The 13975-nt window shown below is 37.7% G+C and overlaps 2 protein-coding genes across 4 annotated transcripts; both read left to right on the top strand.

The window, feature by feature from the left end:
- Window positions 1-45: 45 nt before the first annotated feature.
- On the top strand, window positions 46-5503 carry LOC113119303 (methyltransferase-like protein 24). 2 transcript variants are annotated; one of them, XM_026288642.1, is made up of 5 exons: window positions 46-1050; window positions 1690-1788; window positions 1950-2071; window positions 4309-4525; window positions 4777-5503. In XM_026288642.1, exons 1-5 carry the CDS (start codon window positions 721-723, stop codon window positions 5089-5091), a joined length of 1083 nt encoding a protein of 360 aa, XP_026144427.1. In that variant the 5' UTR covers window positions 46-720; the 3' UTR covers window positions 5092-5503. The 2 variants fall into 2 exon arrangements, with proteins under 2 accessions (XP_026144427.1, XP_026144428.1); XM_026288643.1 differs by having other exon boundaries at window positions 51-1023.
- Window positions 5504-5830: 327 nt separating this feature from the next.
- wasf2 (WASP family member 2) lies at window positions 5831-13810 on the top strand. 2 transcript variants are annotated; one of them, XM_026288641.1, is made up of 9 exons: window positions 5831-6009; window positions 6876-7034; window positions 7114-7248; window positions 8231-8384; window positions 8539-8656; window positions 8794-8918; window positions 10405-10569; window positions 10668-11125; window positions 12908-13810. In XM_026288641.1, exons 2-9 carry the CDS (start codon window positions 6902-6904, stop codon window positions 13063-13065), a joined length of 1446 nt encoding a protein of 481 aa, XP_026144426.1. In that variant the 5' UTR covers window positions 5831-6009; window positions 6876-6901; the 3' UTR covers window positions 13066-13810. The 2 variants fall into 2 exon arrangements, with proteins under 2 accessions (XP_026144426.1, XP_026144424.1); XM_026288639.1 differs by having other exon boundaries at window positions 10405-10572.
- The last annotated feature ends 165 nt before the right edge of the window (window positions 13811-13975 follow it).

Here is a 13975-nt window from a genome sequence, read left to right as displayed (position 1 = left end):
TCGATTTTAACGATTTGTGTTTCTGTTGAGACACTGGCTCTACCGCACAAGGACCTTTTGTTTATAAGGTGGGTGTCGTAAAGCAATATCATTGCTGACCTGATAGACAATAACTCGTATCGATTCTCCTTATTGCATGAGTTATATCGGTTTGAAATGTTGCATTTATAAAACCGCATCCAAATTTCTGAACTGAATTCCCGACCACTGTATAATAGATAGTGGTAAGTGACCACTGCACTGGCTGCACACTTCACAATCCCAGCAGTAGGCTACGTCACGAGGCTATTACTCATCTATTGCATTATGAATAGTGGCTATTTAGACATCTTACTCATTTGACGCGCTGTTTTGCATACTACATAGTAGTGAAATATGTTCGCGCGCGTGGGTGGTGTGTGTGTCTGCGTGTCTGTTTGAGTATGAATGGCTGAGTGCGCACGTGTAAGGGACATTCCACTAATTTCTGTCCCCTAAACCTGACTCAAACCGTTCTGCCTTTTAAATACATTATGTCCAGTATGCTTTTTTTCTCGTGGGGAATATTGGGAGGTGCAGGCAAACACTGACTCTCACATATGCTACTGGTATTTGTTGATAGACTGTCCAGCCGTGAGCTTTAGATCCCAGTGCCCTCAAGCCAGAGTCACGGTGGCGCCGACTCACCATTTCTGCTGTCTGCGCTCCCACGGGTCACTCCAAACTCAAGAGAAGGGAAGTATGGCCGCTTGTAACTTTAGCGGATTGAGAAGCATTTCCCACCGTATATTTATTATAGGTCTGCCGGTGCTACTGCTAGTTCAACTACTGGTAAGTTTAACGGTGCCGCGCGCAACTAACGACGTGAGCGGTGACGAGCCTGCTGTTCTCGTTATAAGCATAGAGAAGAGGGGAGGCTCAGCGTCGTCTGAGGTCAGGAAAAATGAGGGAGATTTGGAAAGCAGCGTGTTTGGTCTCTGGACCGACGAGGGAGACTCAAGACTGACGGGATACCACGACGAAAACGAGCTTGAAGGACTCCAGGTAAACTCGGATTCACTAGTGATGCAGGTAATTTACGTTATCTGTCTTTCAGTTTTAGGTGGAGGGTCCTCCAGATGTGCAGCTCAAGAGAAAATAAATTGTCCTAGTAAATTGATTGAATTTTTATTCGAATTTATTACCGTGGTTTCAGCTTTTTATCTGGAGGGTCTGGAAAACATTATGTTTGACTTGGCAAAATACACGGGGATCCCTTCTGGACACTTTAAGATAGAAAAAAATTCAGAAAAATAAAGTCTCTCACTCTCCCTGTCTCTGTTTGTCTCGCTGTCCGCCCCCACCTCCTCCACAACAGTGAGCTCCTCAGTGAGTCATGTACCCTCTTCCTCTAGTCATAGAGTCTCCATGGTTACTAAACAGGGTTGTTGTATGTTTTGGGAGAGGCTCCATTTCCAACATCCCAGGTTTAAAAAGTTGTCTCTGTTTCTTTTGTTCTCACTCATGTGACCTCTTGTTTCGAAAGTGCACATTCTGTGACCCCAAACAAGCTGCAACTTCTCTTGCCTGAAGCTCTGCACAGGCTCACATAGTTTTTTTTTTTCATTGGCTATCGAATGCCCTCCACTGCGTCCTTGTTTTTACAGTTGTTTTATGTGCATCTGAAATTTGGCCAAGATTAGAGAGAGCTTCGTGTTTACGTGTTTACAGACTGCGGCTATAGAGCTGGTATTGCAGCCGTGGGCATCAGAACATCCCTCGTTTTTTGCAGAGTTGCAGCGTCTCACCCAGTTCATCACCACAACAGAGGTACGCAAACATACCATAATGTTTTTTTCTGTTTCCCTGCTAGATCATGCTTACAGCTGTCTTACATAACACTGTGTGATTGCATATAAAAATGGACTGTCATGTCCAAAGCAAGATATCTGGACCTTTAATGGAAGATTTTTTCCTATCACTCTTTGCAGGTGAAATGCTCTGTGGTGCAGGATTCAGATGGAAATCAATCAACACACTCTCCTGGTCACTTAGATGTTTTGTGCATCAACCACTGGAAGGGAAAATGGGGCTGTGTGGCCTACTCATTCAGGTATATACACACACACACAAACACACACATATATATTATATAAAACGTTCCAGCAAAAAGACACAAAAATGCTTATTTACTTGAAGCTTCCCCTAAAAATGTAAATATAGATGTAGCGATAGACCTTTTCCGTATTGTGACGTAGTGACATGGATAAAGGAAAAAGAAACAAATGTAGGATGGTGACTTGGTCCTTTGGACTAAATGCATAATGGACCTTTGGACTAAAATGCCATTTAGTTTTAGTCATATTTCAGTCAACTGAATTGTTTTAGTCTTAGTCTACTTTCAGTCGACTAAATATCATAAGACTTTAGTTGACTAAATCTCCAGTAGATTTCATAGACTAAAATCTAATGGGTTTAATTCAAGTGTAATGGCATTTAATAAGAATTTCTCAAAAATTTCCAAAGTCATATATTTCCAGGGAGAAAACATCTATTAATATGGTAAAATAAATGATATTAAGGTTTGAACATGCAATATAGACATATTTAACAGCTCTGACACATAATTTAAATAAAATCACTTCTCATAAAGAAATAAGTACATTAGGTTTCCACTTTTTTATGAAATACCAATGGTAATATAATATGCATTCTTTATAACAACTTGCATACAATATCAATCATTCTTTCAAGAAGACATTTATTTATATAAATTAAATTTTGATCAATCCTCATTAGGGCTACTAAAGTGATTCATTGAAGAGCAGTGAGTGATTTATCTTTTGTTAATTCATTAACTATAAGGGCACTTAAGGGGACAACAGCAACTAAATTAGGGTGCTTTCCCTGTGAAACGGGCTCTCTGACTGTGCGCCACGGATTCAATAGCTATAGTACAAACATTCAATACTCTCACAACAGTTTACATTCAGTTTAGACGAAACCAGGTGTGTTTACGTGAATACTTGTCAAAACATTTTGTGTGTATTTCTGCAAAATAACTGATTTCAGTAGTGGCGCGTTGTTTGAGAGGCATTTTTCTGTGTGCGTGATTCATGATTTTAAGATTTTATGAGACATGCAGCAAGGATATGCCAACATATGATCAGAGCCAGTTCAAATGTGTGCATCTATCGTCTCTCCCTTCCACGCAGGAGATTTGTTCTGACTGGATCTCCCTCCCTAACGTTTTTTGTCTTGTTTTTATTTGTTGACGAAAATGACAATAGATTTTTATTCAAAAAGTCATTATTATCTAATTTTCATCTGTGAAAATTTTTGTTGATAAATTATGACAAAAAATAATTAATCAGTGAAATTAACAATGAATGGAGTCAGATCTGAATTCAAGCTTGCAGTTTCTAGAGTGCTACAATTCAAGTCAAAATCCCATTAATTTATTTTCTCCATTAGGAAAAATATTTTTAATGATAACTTGTGAATCTATAAACTACCTACTTTAAGCTACAGAGCTGTTAATAGATGTTTTTAGCCCCCATTATTTCCACTTATCTTTTTAAAATACTTTTAACACCAGTCAGTGTATGGAAACAATCCTTGCCAAGGAAATTCTTTATTACCCAATAATTAGAGTGAAATACCGTGTTTCTATATACAAACTCTTTACATTAATAGATCATATTTATCACTTTTATTTTATTTTGATTCAAACTTCTTCTTTTTTAATCCTTATTCGAAAAATGAATAGGGAAAAAGGTGGGGTGGCAGAATTTAAATAGAGTAAATTATTTTAGAAAGCTGACATATGTCACTTAAATAAGTTTAATTTTAGCCTATTAATTAAAAATGTGCTCTAAAATAAAAAATGATTAGGTCAAATTAAACATATGCATTGAAGATTAATAACATACAATTATACAAATAGATTATCTAATTGGACAAAGGTATTATTTTTGTATTCTCGTTAGTGTTACAAACACTAATTCTTGAGGTATGTTTAAGTTAATACTTGATCTAACAGTTTCTTCTGTTTTAACTTTAGGAATTCTTTAAAACAGCCAGCATGTTTAAGAACTGACTTGTTTATTTCAAAGAATGCCGGTCATTTAGGGATCCTTGTTTCTTTGTTAGGCCTGAGGGGTGGTATTTGTTGAATATAATCTCTAGAAGAAGAAAAAAAAATAAGCTGAAGGTTGTCCCAGATTCTTTCTTTGCTTTTTTCCTCGACATGTCTTGACTGTTGCAGAGAAGCAGTAATTGGTTGAACTGTTCATTGGAATATTTCAGGCAGTTCCAAATGAGCGAAATCTTTTGTCTGTATCTTTACAGTCTGGATGGAAAGGATGCTGCATTTTTAGACACAATGTTGTATGCAGGGTGTGAGGTTCATCGGTTTGACCCCAGCGGTCGAGGGATTCGAGAGCCTGCATCTATTAAGAATCATCGGGCTTGGTTAGACTGGAGAAATCCACTCCGTCATGCAGGCCTCGTTGGTAATGTACCACACAGGCTGCTTGACATTATGGACTCCCTGGGCCACACCATGGTACTTGCACCCAAATACACTAATTAAATGATTCAGTGCTGAATCAGTAATGAATCACCACCTTTATGTACTTAAGTCTTTGTTCACATTAGGGCGTCATCACAACAGTGCCTCATAAAAAGAGGTGCACTTCAGGGAATATGTGGAATATGTGTGTTATATTTAATCATTGGTCATTTAAAAATGATTTTTTTTCTTCTTTTTTTGAGTGCTCCCATAATGTCACATTAATTTAGTGTCTGATTATGTAGGTGGATGTTCTGCGTATGGATTTGGAGAGCGCTGAATGGCGCATATTAGAAAGCTGGATTAAGGATGGAACTCTCAGAAGGATCAATCAGCTCATTCTGACCATTCATATGCAGTGGGCGGGGTTTGAGGTGGGTGGTGTCGAAGAAGAGGTGGTGCGATTCTGGTACAGTGTACTGAAAGCCCTCCGCATCTCAGGACTCCAACTCGTGCATTCGGCACATGGCCCGGGACACATAGTGCTGAGACACAAACTGGCGGACTCTCACAGCTCATACACACTCAGCTGGATAAGGACAAGTGAGCAGCCCAGATAGCCAAATGCAAAATCACTGCAAAAGACACTTAGATGCAGAAGCAAAACTCTAATTCTATGGAAAAGATGACAGACGTGTCTAAGAGTACTTTTAACTAAAACAGCATCATTTAATGAGACTGACGTGCTGAATACATACAAAAATGCATACAATTTTTAAGAGGTAAAGTTGCATGTTAGTATTATTTTGTTTCTCTGCACAGGCAGTCATGCCGTCTAATGGTTTGACAGGGTATTGCAATGATTCAACTCTGCATTTATGCGCACAATTTAATCTACTGTATACTGTGATAATCCTTTAAAACGTTAAATTAACGTCATTTTTAATAAAACAGGGCTACGTGCAATATTTTACAAATGCACTGTTTTATATGAAATAAACTGTAAACAATAAAATGTTTATTAGAATTGTGTCCTATCTGTTTTTCGGTGAGTAATGAAATCCTGGACTGCATTTGATTCACAGAAAAAAATGTTAAACACAAATGACGGGCATTCCTTGATCTCTTAACACTTGTGGCTTTTTCTCCTCTGAATGTCGCCATGTTTCGGATTTGTTCGGACTGGCCCGATGTTCAGGAATGTTGATTAGCTCTCGAAACTGCGAACAGATGTTTACAAGCCGCTAGGGTGGAGCTGCTCTTTGAAGATTCCAGTTTCCATATCCGCCCCTTTTCTATGATTGACGGACGCATCAGCCAATAGTATCTTTGGATTAAAGCGCACCGTCCAATCAAAAGTAACCAAACGCGGGATTGAGCTGTCGCTGCCTGCCATACAGCTCTTGTTACAGTACTTGTAGACATTTTGTCGGTTTATAAAGTTATGGACGAAATTAAACTCAGGGAATGGTACTGCTGAGGTAAGCCAAAAGCCAAAAGACGTCGGCATCCAAGGCCAAATCCATATATATATCCAGGTAAGACAGAGAAGTACTTTATATCTGCGTAAAGTAATTGAAGAGTCGCATTTGGGTTGGCGAGTTGACAGTAAATTAGTCAGCTAACTCTAACACTTCCTGCTCTGGACTGACGTCTCGGAGAGTTTAGGCCTCAGATTCTATTTTTTAAGTATTTGAAACAGTCGTGACAAATAACCCTATGTCAATTTGATCGCTTTAACTTTGAACTGGAATTCAGTTTACTGGGAACAACTTTGATTTGATCTTATCTTGTCACAAAGAAAGTTATGTTGTTATGTTGTGAGTTAAGAGCCTCCACTCCCTTCCAATATATAGGAAGTCTGACGGCTGGACATTTTTTCCTTTATGCACAGGCACTTTTTTTATTATTTTATTTTTTTTACAAAATTTTATACCACTTAAAATTGTATTCAGATGTGTTAAATTATTTCTATCTGTACAATAAAAAAATGTGTGTGTGTGTATATGTATATATATGTATGTATGTATGTTTATGTGTTTTTTTTTTTTTGTTATACCATGGTGTAAGGACATGATTAACTTAGTTGTATATAAATGGGTCAGTTGTGACCTTTTAATAACCATAGATAAAACGCCTTTTAAAATAAAGTGTACATAAAATATAAATAACTCGAAGAGAAGAAGTGTTTATGGGTAGTTGCTTGCTACTGGTGGTAACTGCAGAAATAAGGATATAAGTTGCGTCCTGGCAGAAGAAACGGCAGCAGTTTTGGTTCTGCTTTGGACACACATTAAAGTTGAGTGTGGTTGTGTTGAATATGTGTAATGTGAATTGGGGGGAAAGCACAAGACATTAATCTATTGAATTCTTTTTTTTATTTTGATTTTTTTGGGTCTTAAAGAGGAAGGTGACCGATAAGCTGCCATCATGCCTTTGGTGACGCGAAACATCGAACCAAGGCACCTCTGTCGCCAGTCACTGCCAAATACCATCAAGAGTGAACTGGAGTGTGTGACCAACATCACACTTGCCAACATCATTCGCCAGCTGGGATCACTTAGTAAGTGTTTGTGTAATGGGGTGTATACTGAAGTAAATCGGTTGTGTGTCACTGCTTTTAAGCTGTCATTTAATCATAGGTAAGTATGCAGAGGATGTGTTCGGCGAACTGTTTGTCCAGGCCAGCTCGTTTGCCGAACGGGTCAACACGCTGGGAGAGAGAGTGGACAAGCTGCAGGTCAAAGTCACCCAGCTGGACCCTAAAGAAGAGGAAGGTAAGACACATTGGGTTATACTAAGATTTTCCTTTATAATGATGTGGCATACAAAATAGTCATATTTTCCTTTGGTTTAATTGAATTTTATCTGGACCCAACTGTTCTGTACAGAAAACTATTAAGTTTTGAACAGTATTATTGCATGTTGTTTTATTTTGTATTTGCCTTAGCTCATTTCTATTATTATTTTCTATCTATCTATATATATATATATATATATATATATATCTATATATATATATATATATAATATATATATATATATATATATATATATATATATATATATATATATATATATATATATATATATTTCAAAAATCCAAACCACATCTATTTGTGGTTAGAATCTGATTTAAAACAGTTTTTTTCTAAAAAGTTAAGCTGTCATGAGTGGTCTGATGACAGCCCTGAGGATGGCTGTAATATTACTTGTTTTTAACCAATAACTTTATTTTCTACAAGTGTGTTGCACCTTTTCTGCAAGGAAACTTTTTTTTTTTTTTTTTATGTTTTCTGTTGTCAGCTGTCAGATCAGATTTCAAGTGCTTTCTCGCACCTGTCACTGTAATGTCATGCACAAAGCACAGTAGTGTGTCTATAGCTGTATCTGAATTCACTCCTGCTTGCTAATGTGGCATTTACTGTATTAATAGGCTGTATAAATAGTACATTAATGTTTCTGACGCACTTGATGGGTTCAGTAAGCAACATGTCAAGAGCAGAGACAAAATTAGTGGTTTTCCCCATCTACTCCCCTTTATCTCTTGGCGTCATAGTCATTACTATGGCAACACAGATTTGATATAACCATTTGCAAAATGGCAGTAGCCATAAATATCCAATCTGTGTGCGGTGTGAACAAAGCCTTAATTTGTGGTTTTTGGAGCAATGATGCGAAATGAATTAATTACAAATGTCATTATCTGTCTTTGTTGCTTTCTTTTTACTTCCTCCTATTTTTGCTTTCTCGTTCCAGTTTCTCTTCAGGCCATTACCAGCCGCAAAGCTTTCCACTCCAATTTCATCCAGGATCAGCAGCTCTTCATTAGGGTGTCACTACCGCAGCCTATCCATGAGACCTATCTGACCTGCAGCCAGCCACCCCCCCTCAACAATCTGAGCTGTTACAGGTAAACACACCGTCACATCCGATGACCTCCATGTACTGACCACATAAAGGCATGTGAAACTCTTTATATTCATCACAATATATTGATTGTATTTCTTCAGAATATGGTCATTTTGTTTCAGTATGAGGTGGTTAAAGTGTTTTCTGTTTTCCAGGGAGGATGGAAAGGAGGCTCTGAAGTTCTACACTGATCCGTCTTATTTCTTTGACCTCTGGAAAGAGAAAATGCTTCAGGATACCAAGGACATTATGAAAGAGAAACGCAAACATAAGGTGGGACATGAGAGTATGAAGCATGTGCACATATGTACAGCAACATGATATGTTTCGACCGAAATATGATGATAAAATAAGAACCAGAATGCATGAGCTTCTGTAACGGTGTTTATTTCTGTGTTTATTGAGAGCAGAAGAAGAAAGATGACAACCTTAACCGAAGGAACTTGAACCCTCGAAAGATCAAAACCCGTAAAGATGAATGGGAACGCCGGAAAATGGGGGAGGAGTTTGTGGTCCCCAAAAACGATAGCATGGGGTAATGAAAACTAGGGCCAAACTTTTTCCTGATTGTTTTGCGTTCACTTTTTTTTTTTTTTTTTTTTTTTTTTTTGATCAACTGAGACAAAGCACATCAAAGTTTTAGTGGAAAAAAGAGTTTCAAAGTCTCATCTTTAACACACACCTGTAAAATCTCACACCCATGTAAAAGCACATTCAGTGTTTCAAACTGCAGAAAATGTGTAAAGCTTGTAAACATTGCAATGTAATAATACATTTACCTTAGAATAACCATCCAGTGTCCATAAGTTCATTAGTCAGCTAGAAAAATAACTATAAAGAGGAGCATTTTGCTATATTTATGCGCTATTGCATATTAATATTTTTACTTAACCTGTTGTCTACATGATTCAACTCCTATAAAACTGCATTTTAGTTCCCACTTTAAGTCAACCTTAGTTCCCAGGTCATCTACAAGATGGATTAAAATGCTGATAAAGTCAAGATAATAAAAATAGTTTCGGACCTAGGTTTTTTCCTTATAGGAGCCAGTGGCTTCTTACTCTTATTTTTTTTTGTCTGGGGCCCTGATTATTGATTCTTAAATCCCAAGAACCTGACTTTTGGTCTATGTGCTTTTCAGTCTATGCTTAAAGTAAACATTATTTGAAGCACATCTTCCATTCCTTCAGTTTGTAACAAAGTTCAGTTTTTCAAGTTCTGTCAGTATTATACCAAATTCAACTTAAAGTCATTTTGAAGCTCTTTTTTTGTGGTGTAACAGATCACTGTACCTGCTTCAGTTCAAGCAGCAGTGAACCGGTCGTCTCTTCCTCCTTTACTAGTTATGTTGAAAGTAACAGTATAACTTATAGAAAAATATCATGTTTCATGCAATCACTCAGTTTCAACCATGGAAAAATCAGCATGTCACATAATGCAGCATTTACTTCAGTGAAGCCATTCAGTGTCCTTAGATTGTTAGTTAGCTAGAAAAAAAATAACTTGAGGGAGGAGCTTTTGCCAAGTACATACATTATAAGATGTAGGTGTTGTCTTCATAATTTAAGTTCAAATTAAAAATTTTTTTACCACCATTTAAATTTTTATATTTCAGGGAGTTGGAGTACAAACATTTTTTATTAAAATATGAAAAAAAAAGCAAAAATGTGCAATTTAAATGTTTGTATTCAACTATGTTTGTATTTTTTTTAATGTTGATTATTATATACAAAGTTAAATATACTGTATATGTACTCTTGTTAATTCTAACCTTTTAATAGTAGTAATCTACCTACTGACAACATTCCCTTTTTAGGTTACAGCTTTAGTTAAGAGAGATTTTATTCCTGAAGTAGCATGTACCTGATATACATTGTCCAAATCGAGCCTAAATCGACTCAAAAGCTTTTGAATAGAATTGGCTTGTAAAATCTGTCAATGCAATAGTATGACACAGCGTGGCTGTTGAATGAAATGATTGATATTAATTATTAATATTTCTCTTTATGTGTCTCTAACAGCAATTCTTCAGAAGTGTTGAATGGCAGTATTGGCTCTGGTGATGATGGATTTAATCACACTGATGACTATTTGGAACAAAGCACTAACTCCTACATCTATGATCCCAACTCTCCTCTCCCACCTCCAGTGCAAGAGGACCTCCTCCCACCACCACCTCCAGACATGTCGTGAGAGTCTTTAAATATCCTACCATTTCTTTCTTGTTGAGCATCAAGTGCAGATTGATTTTTGAGCTGACAAGCGTTTAACCTTCCTCTTGCAGGTATAATGATGTATCTGGTGGTCCTCCTTCGAAGCGTGGCAGTCTTTTAAGCCCCAGTCATCCACCTCCAGCTCCACCAGTGATGCCTTCTTCTCCAGGCCGTCCGACTGTTGCTCCTCCTATGGCACCGCCACCACTTCCACCTCCTGGTGGCATGATCCCACCTCCACCACCTCCAGGTTTTGATTCGCCCCCTGCTCCTCCTTTATTTTCCAACAATGCTGTTTCCACCCCACCGCCACCACCCATGGATGCCTTTAGTCCAGCTCCTCCACCGCCACCCATGGCAGGGGGACCACCTCCGCCTCCCCCTCCTCCTCCTCCTCCAGGTCCTCCTCCACCCTCTGCTCCAGCCCATCCTCCCTCAGGAGGAGTCTCTGCTCCCGCCGCACCCAAAGCCCAGCCTGCTCCGGCCCAGGGCGATGCTCGCAGCGACCTTCTTTCAGCTATCCGTCAAGGTAACATTACTACATACATTCACACTCTTTAAAAATTTAAGTGAAATCCAGTCATTCCAGTAGGAATCTGCACTAGAGTAAGAGGGCAAAAAAGTTCTCTAAGCAGATTTCATTCATGTTCAAATCTGTCGTGTGAATTCGCTGTGCAGATCACAAGATGTTAAAAAATGTTTTAAATATCTTCGTTATTTATATTGACTGTGAACCTTTTTTTCTTTTTTTCTTTTTTTCTAATGTGAATGCACTTTTAGTCTGCCTGAATTTACATTTTTTATGTTGGAGGTACAAACCAAGATAATGAGATTGTACCTTGGCTTAGATTAGCATGAATTAAGTTTTTATTTCTAGAGTACGGAACAAGGCCAACCAAATTGCTGCACACAGTAAAACACAATAAGAGTAAACGGTACAATACAAAAAAAGATTGAAAAATCAGTACAAAAATTCTAACCATATAAGAACCACACTTTGCTACATGTTAAAAGCCAAAGAGAAGAGATGGTTTTTAAGATATGACTCGAACTCAGATAAAGTGGAAGCCATTCTAATGTAAACCGGTTGTTGTACCAGAGGTTGGGACCAGGCATTTCAAAGGCTTATTAGACATTAATTGTCCGTGCGTGCATGCTCCAAAAACAACGCACATTGGGTATTTTATCATTCAAATATTTGATTGCACTTTACATCTCGTATAGTTGACAGACTATAATTTGACTAAGCAAAAACCTACTTCTGCTTGATTATAATGTAATGTAAACATGCTGTAAATTTACTAACTTGTTTACACCTGAAATGAATATGTTAAGGTGATCTGATCTCAAGTAGTCAGAGCTAAATTTAGGTGTAAATGGGGTATAAAAGGGCATTTGGAAGTCAGAAGTTTTTCCCCATCATGTTTGTAGTGTGCGTGGAAAGAAGTGAAGGGCTGCCTTCTTGTCTTTCTGTTTATTGTGCTAAAACAATGGCTTTAAACAACTTTGAAAGACAATTCAGTTTAGCGAAATCTTCAGTTCAGTTTAGCGAAATCTTATCACTAGAGGTTATTGTGATGCACTTAAAGGGTTAGTTCACCCAAAAAAGAAAATTAGCCCATTAATTTATCACCCTCAAGTCATCCTTTCTTCTTTCAGACGAATCCAGTCGAATTCTATTAAAATTGTCTCTGATCTTTCAAGCTGTTTGATGCAACTCAGCAGGTGTTGCAGTGCATCATTCCAAAAGAAGTTAAATAAAAATCACCCATCTATTAAAAAAAAGTGTCTCACACGGCTCCTGTGTACAACTGTTGGTGCAAGCTACATTAAAGTCATAATTATAGTTTGAGTATGGATATTTTTCTTACAAAAATACATCGATCTGCTACAGAAGGCCTTTGTTCACTCCCCGGAGCCATGTGAGACTTTCTTTTTTCTTTTTTTTTTTATGGATTGGCAATTTTTATTTAACTTCTTTTGGTCTGATGCACTGCAACATGCTGAGTGGCATGTAACAGCTTGAAAGATCAGAGACAATTGTTAATATAACTCCAACTGGATTGGTCTGAAAGAAGAAAGTCATATACACCCAGGATGACTTGAGAGTGAGTAATTTATTATATTTTAAAATCTTACTTTTGAACTGTAGCGTATGCACGGTATTTGAAGAGTAATTTCTTACTGAACACTTGTCTTACCTGAAACAGATAACAGCACAAGTTAACAAGGGATTCAGATCATTTCTACACATATGAAATGTTTATTAAAAATGTCTCTGAGGTTGCTGTTATTGTGTCTGTGTGTGTAGGATTTAACCTGCGTAAAGTGGAGGAACAGCGAGAGCAGGAGAAGAGAGATCACAATGGCAATGATGTCGCAGCCATCCTGTCCCGCCGCATTGCCGTGGAGTGCAGCGACTCTGAGGATGATTCATCCGAATTTGATGATGATGAGTGGTCTGACTAAAGCTATCGCCCCGCTCTTCATCTCCTGTGTGATGACATTAAGATCATTCCTTTTAGACCTCACACTTCTCATATTACTTGTTTACCTGCAATGAGGCCAAAAGCAAAAAAGGGGAAGAGGGCCAAAGTGTGTGTGTGTGTGTGTGTGTGTCCAAAGGGTTGAGTCTAATCTAAATGAGAGAGTGAATTATTTAGTTGATCAGCCTTCTCATGTTTCAGAGCACCTGTGCCTCTGTATAATGTGGCCAAAGGTAAACCGAGACTGTGTGTGTGTACTTCCATACTTTGCTCCATCAGTATAGTTTCTATTAAAATCCCACATGATTTAACCTTACTCTGTATTAACTAATCAACTAAAGCCTTCCTTACAGCAAGACTAGACACACTTTATAATGCAGATATTTAAAATAGTAAGATGTTTTGTTTCTATGATAGTTTTTGCACCTTGTAGTACGAAATAACTTTGTATTTCATTGGAGTACATATTCACGGTCCATGACCAAAAGTCTGTTTAAATGGCATCCGGCTGTGTCTGTGCTGTTTTCAGAGCTTCACAGTACTAACAGTAGATTTTTCTTTGTTAAGCCCAAGTGCTTGTTTCATAATGCCTGTGGTTTTAATGCCAAAGTTTTAGAAAATATGCAAGATTTTGATATCAAAGAAATGTGAGATTGTTTTATTTGATACATGTGGGTAATAATTATGATTTTTTTCTATCAGCAACTGAAATAAAATCTTAAATATAATACTGTGTCAGACTGCTGTTACAAATGTTTTAGAAGAGTGTTGTGTGCAAAGCTGAACTTTTTTTCTACATGTATGAGCTTGCATGTGCAGGGGCTTTTATAGACTTCAAAATGTACAGCTGCATACCTAGTATGCTGCTTAGTCCACACAGGTGGTCTTGAGCT

This window comes from Carassius auratus, chromosome 19, assembly GCF_003368295.1.
Source record: "Carassius auratus strain Wakin chromosome 19, ASM336829v1, whole genome shotgun sequence".
NCBI lineage: Eukaryota > Metazoa > Chordata > Actinopteri > Cypriniformes > Cyprinidae > Carassius > Carassius auratus.
Note: the sequence above shows the minus strand (reverse complement) of the source record. Positions and strands in the feature narration are given on the sequence as shown.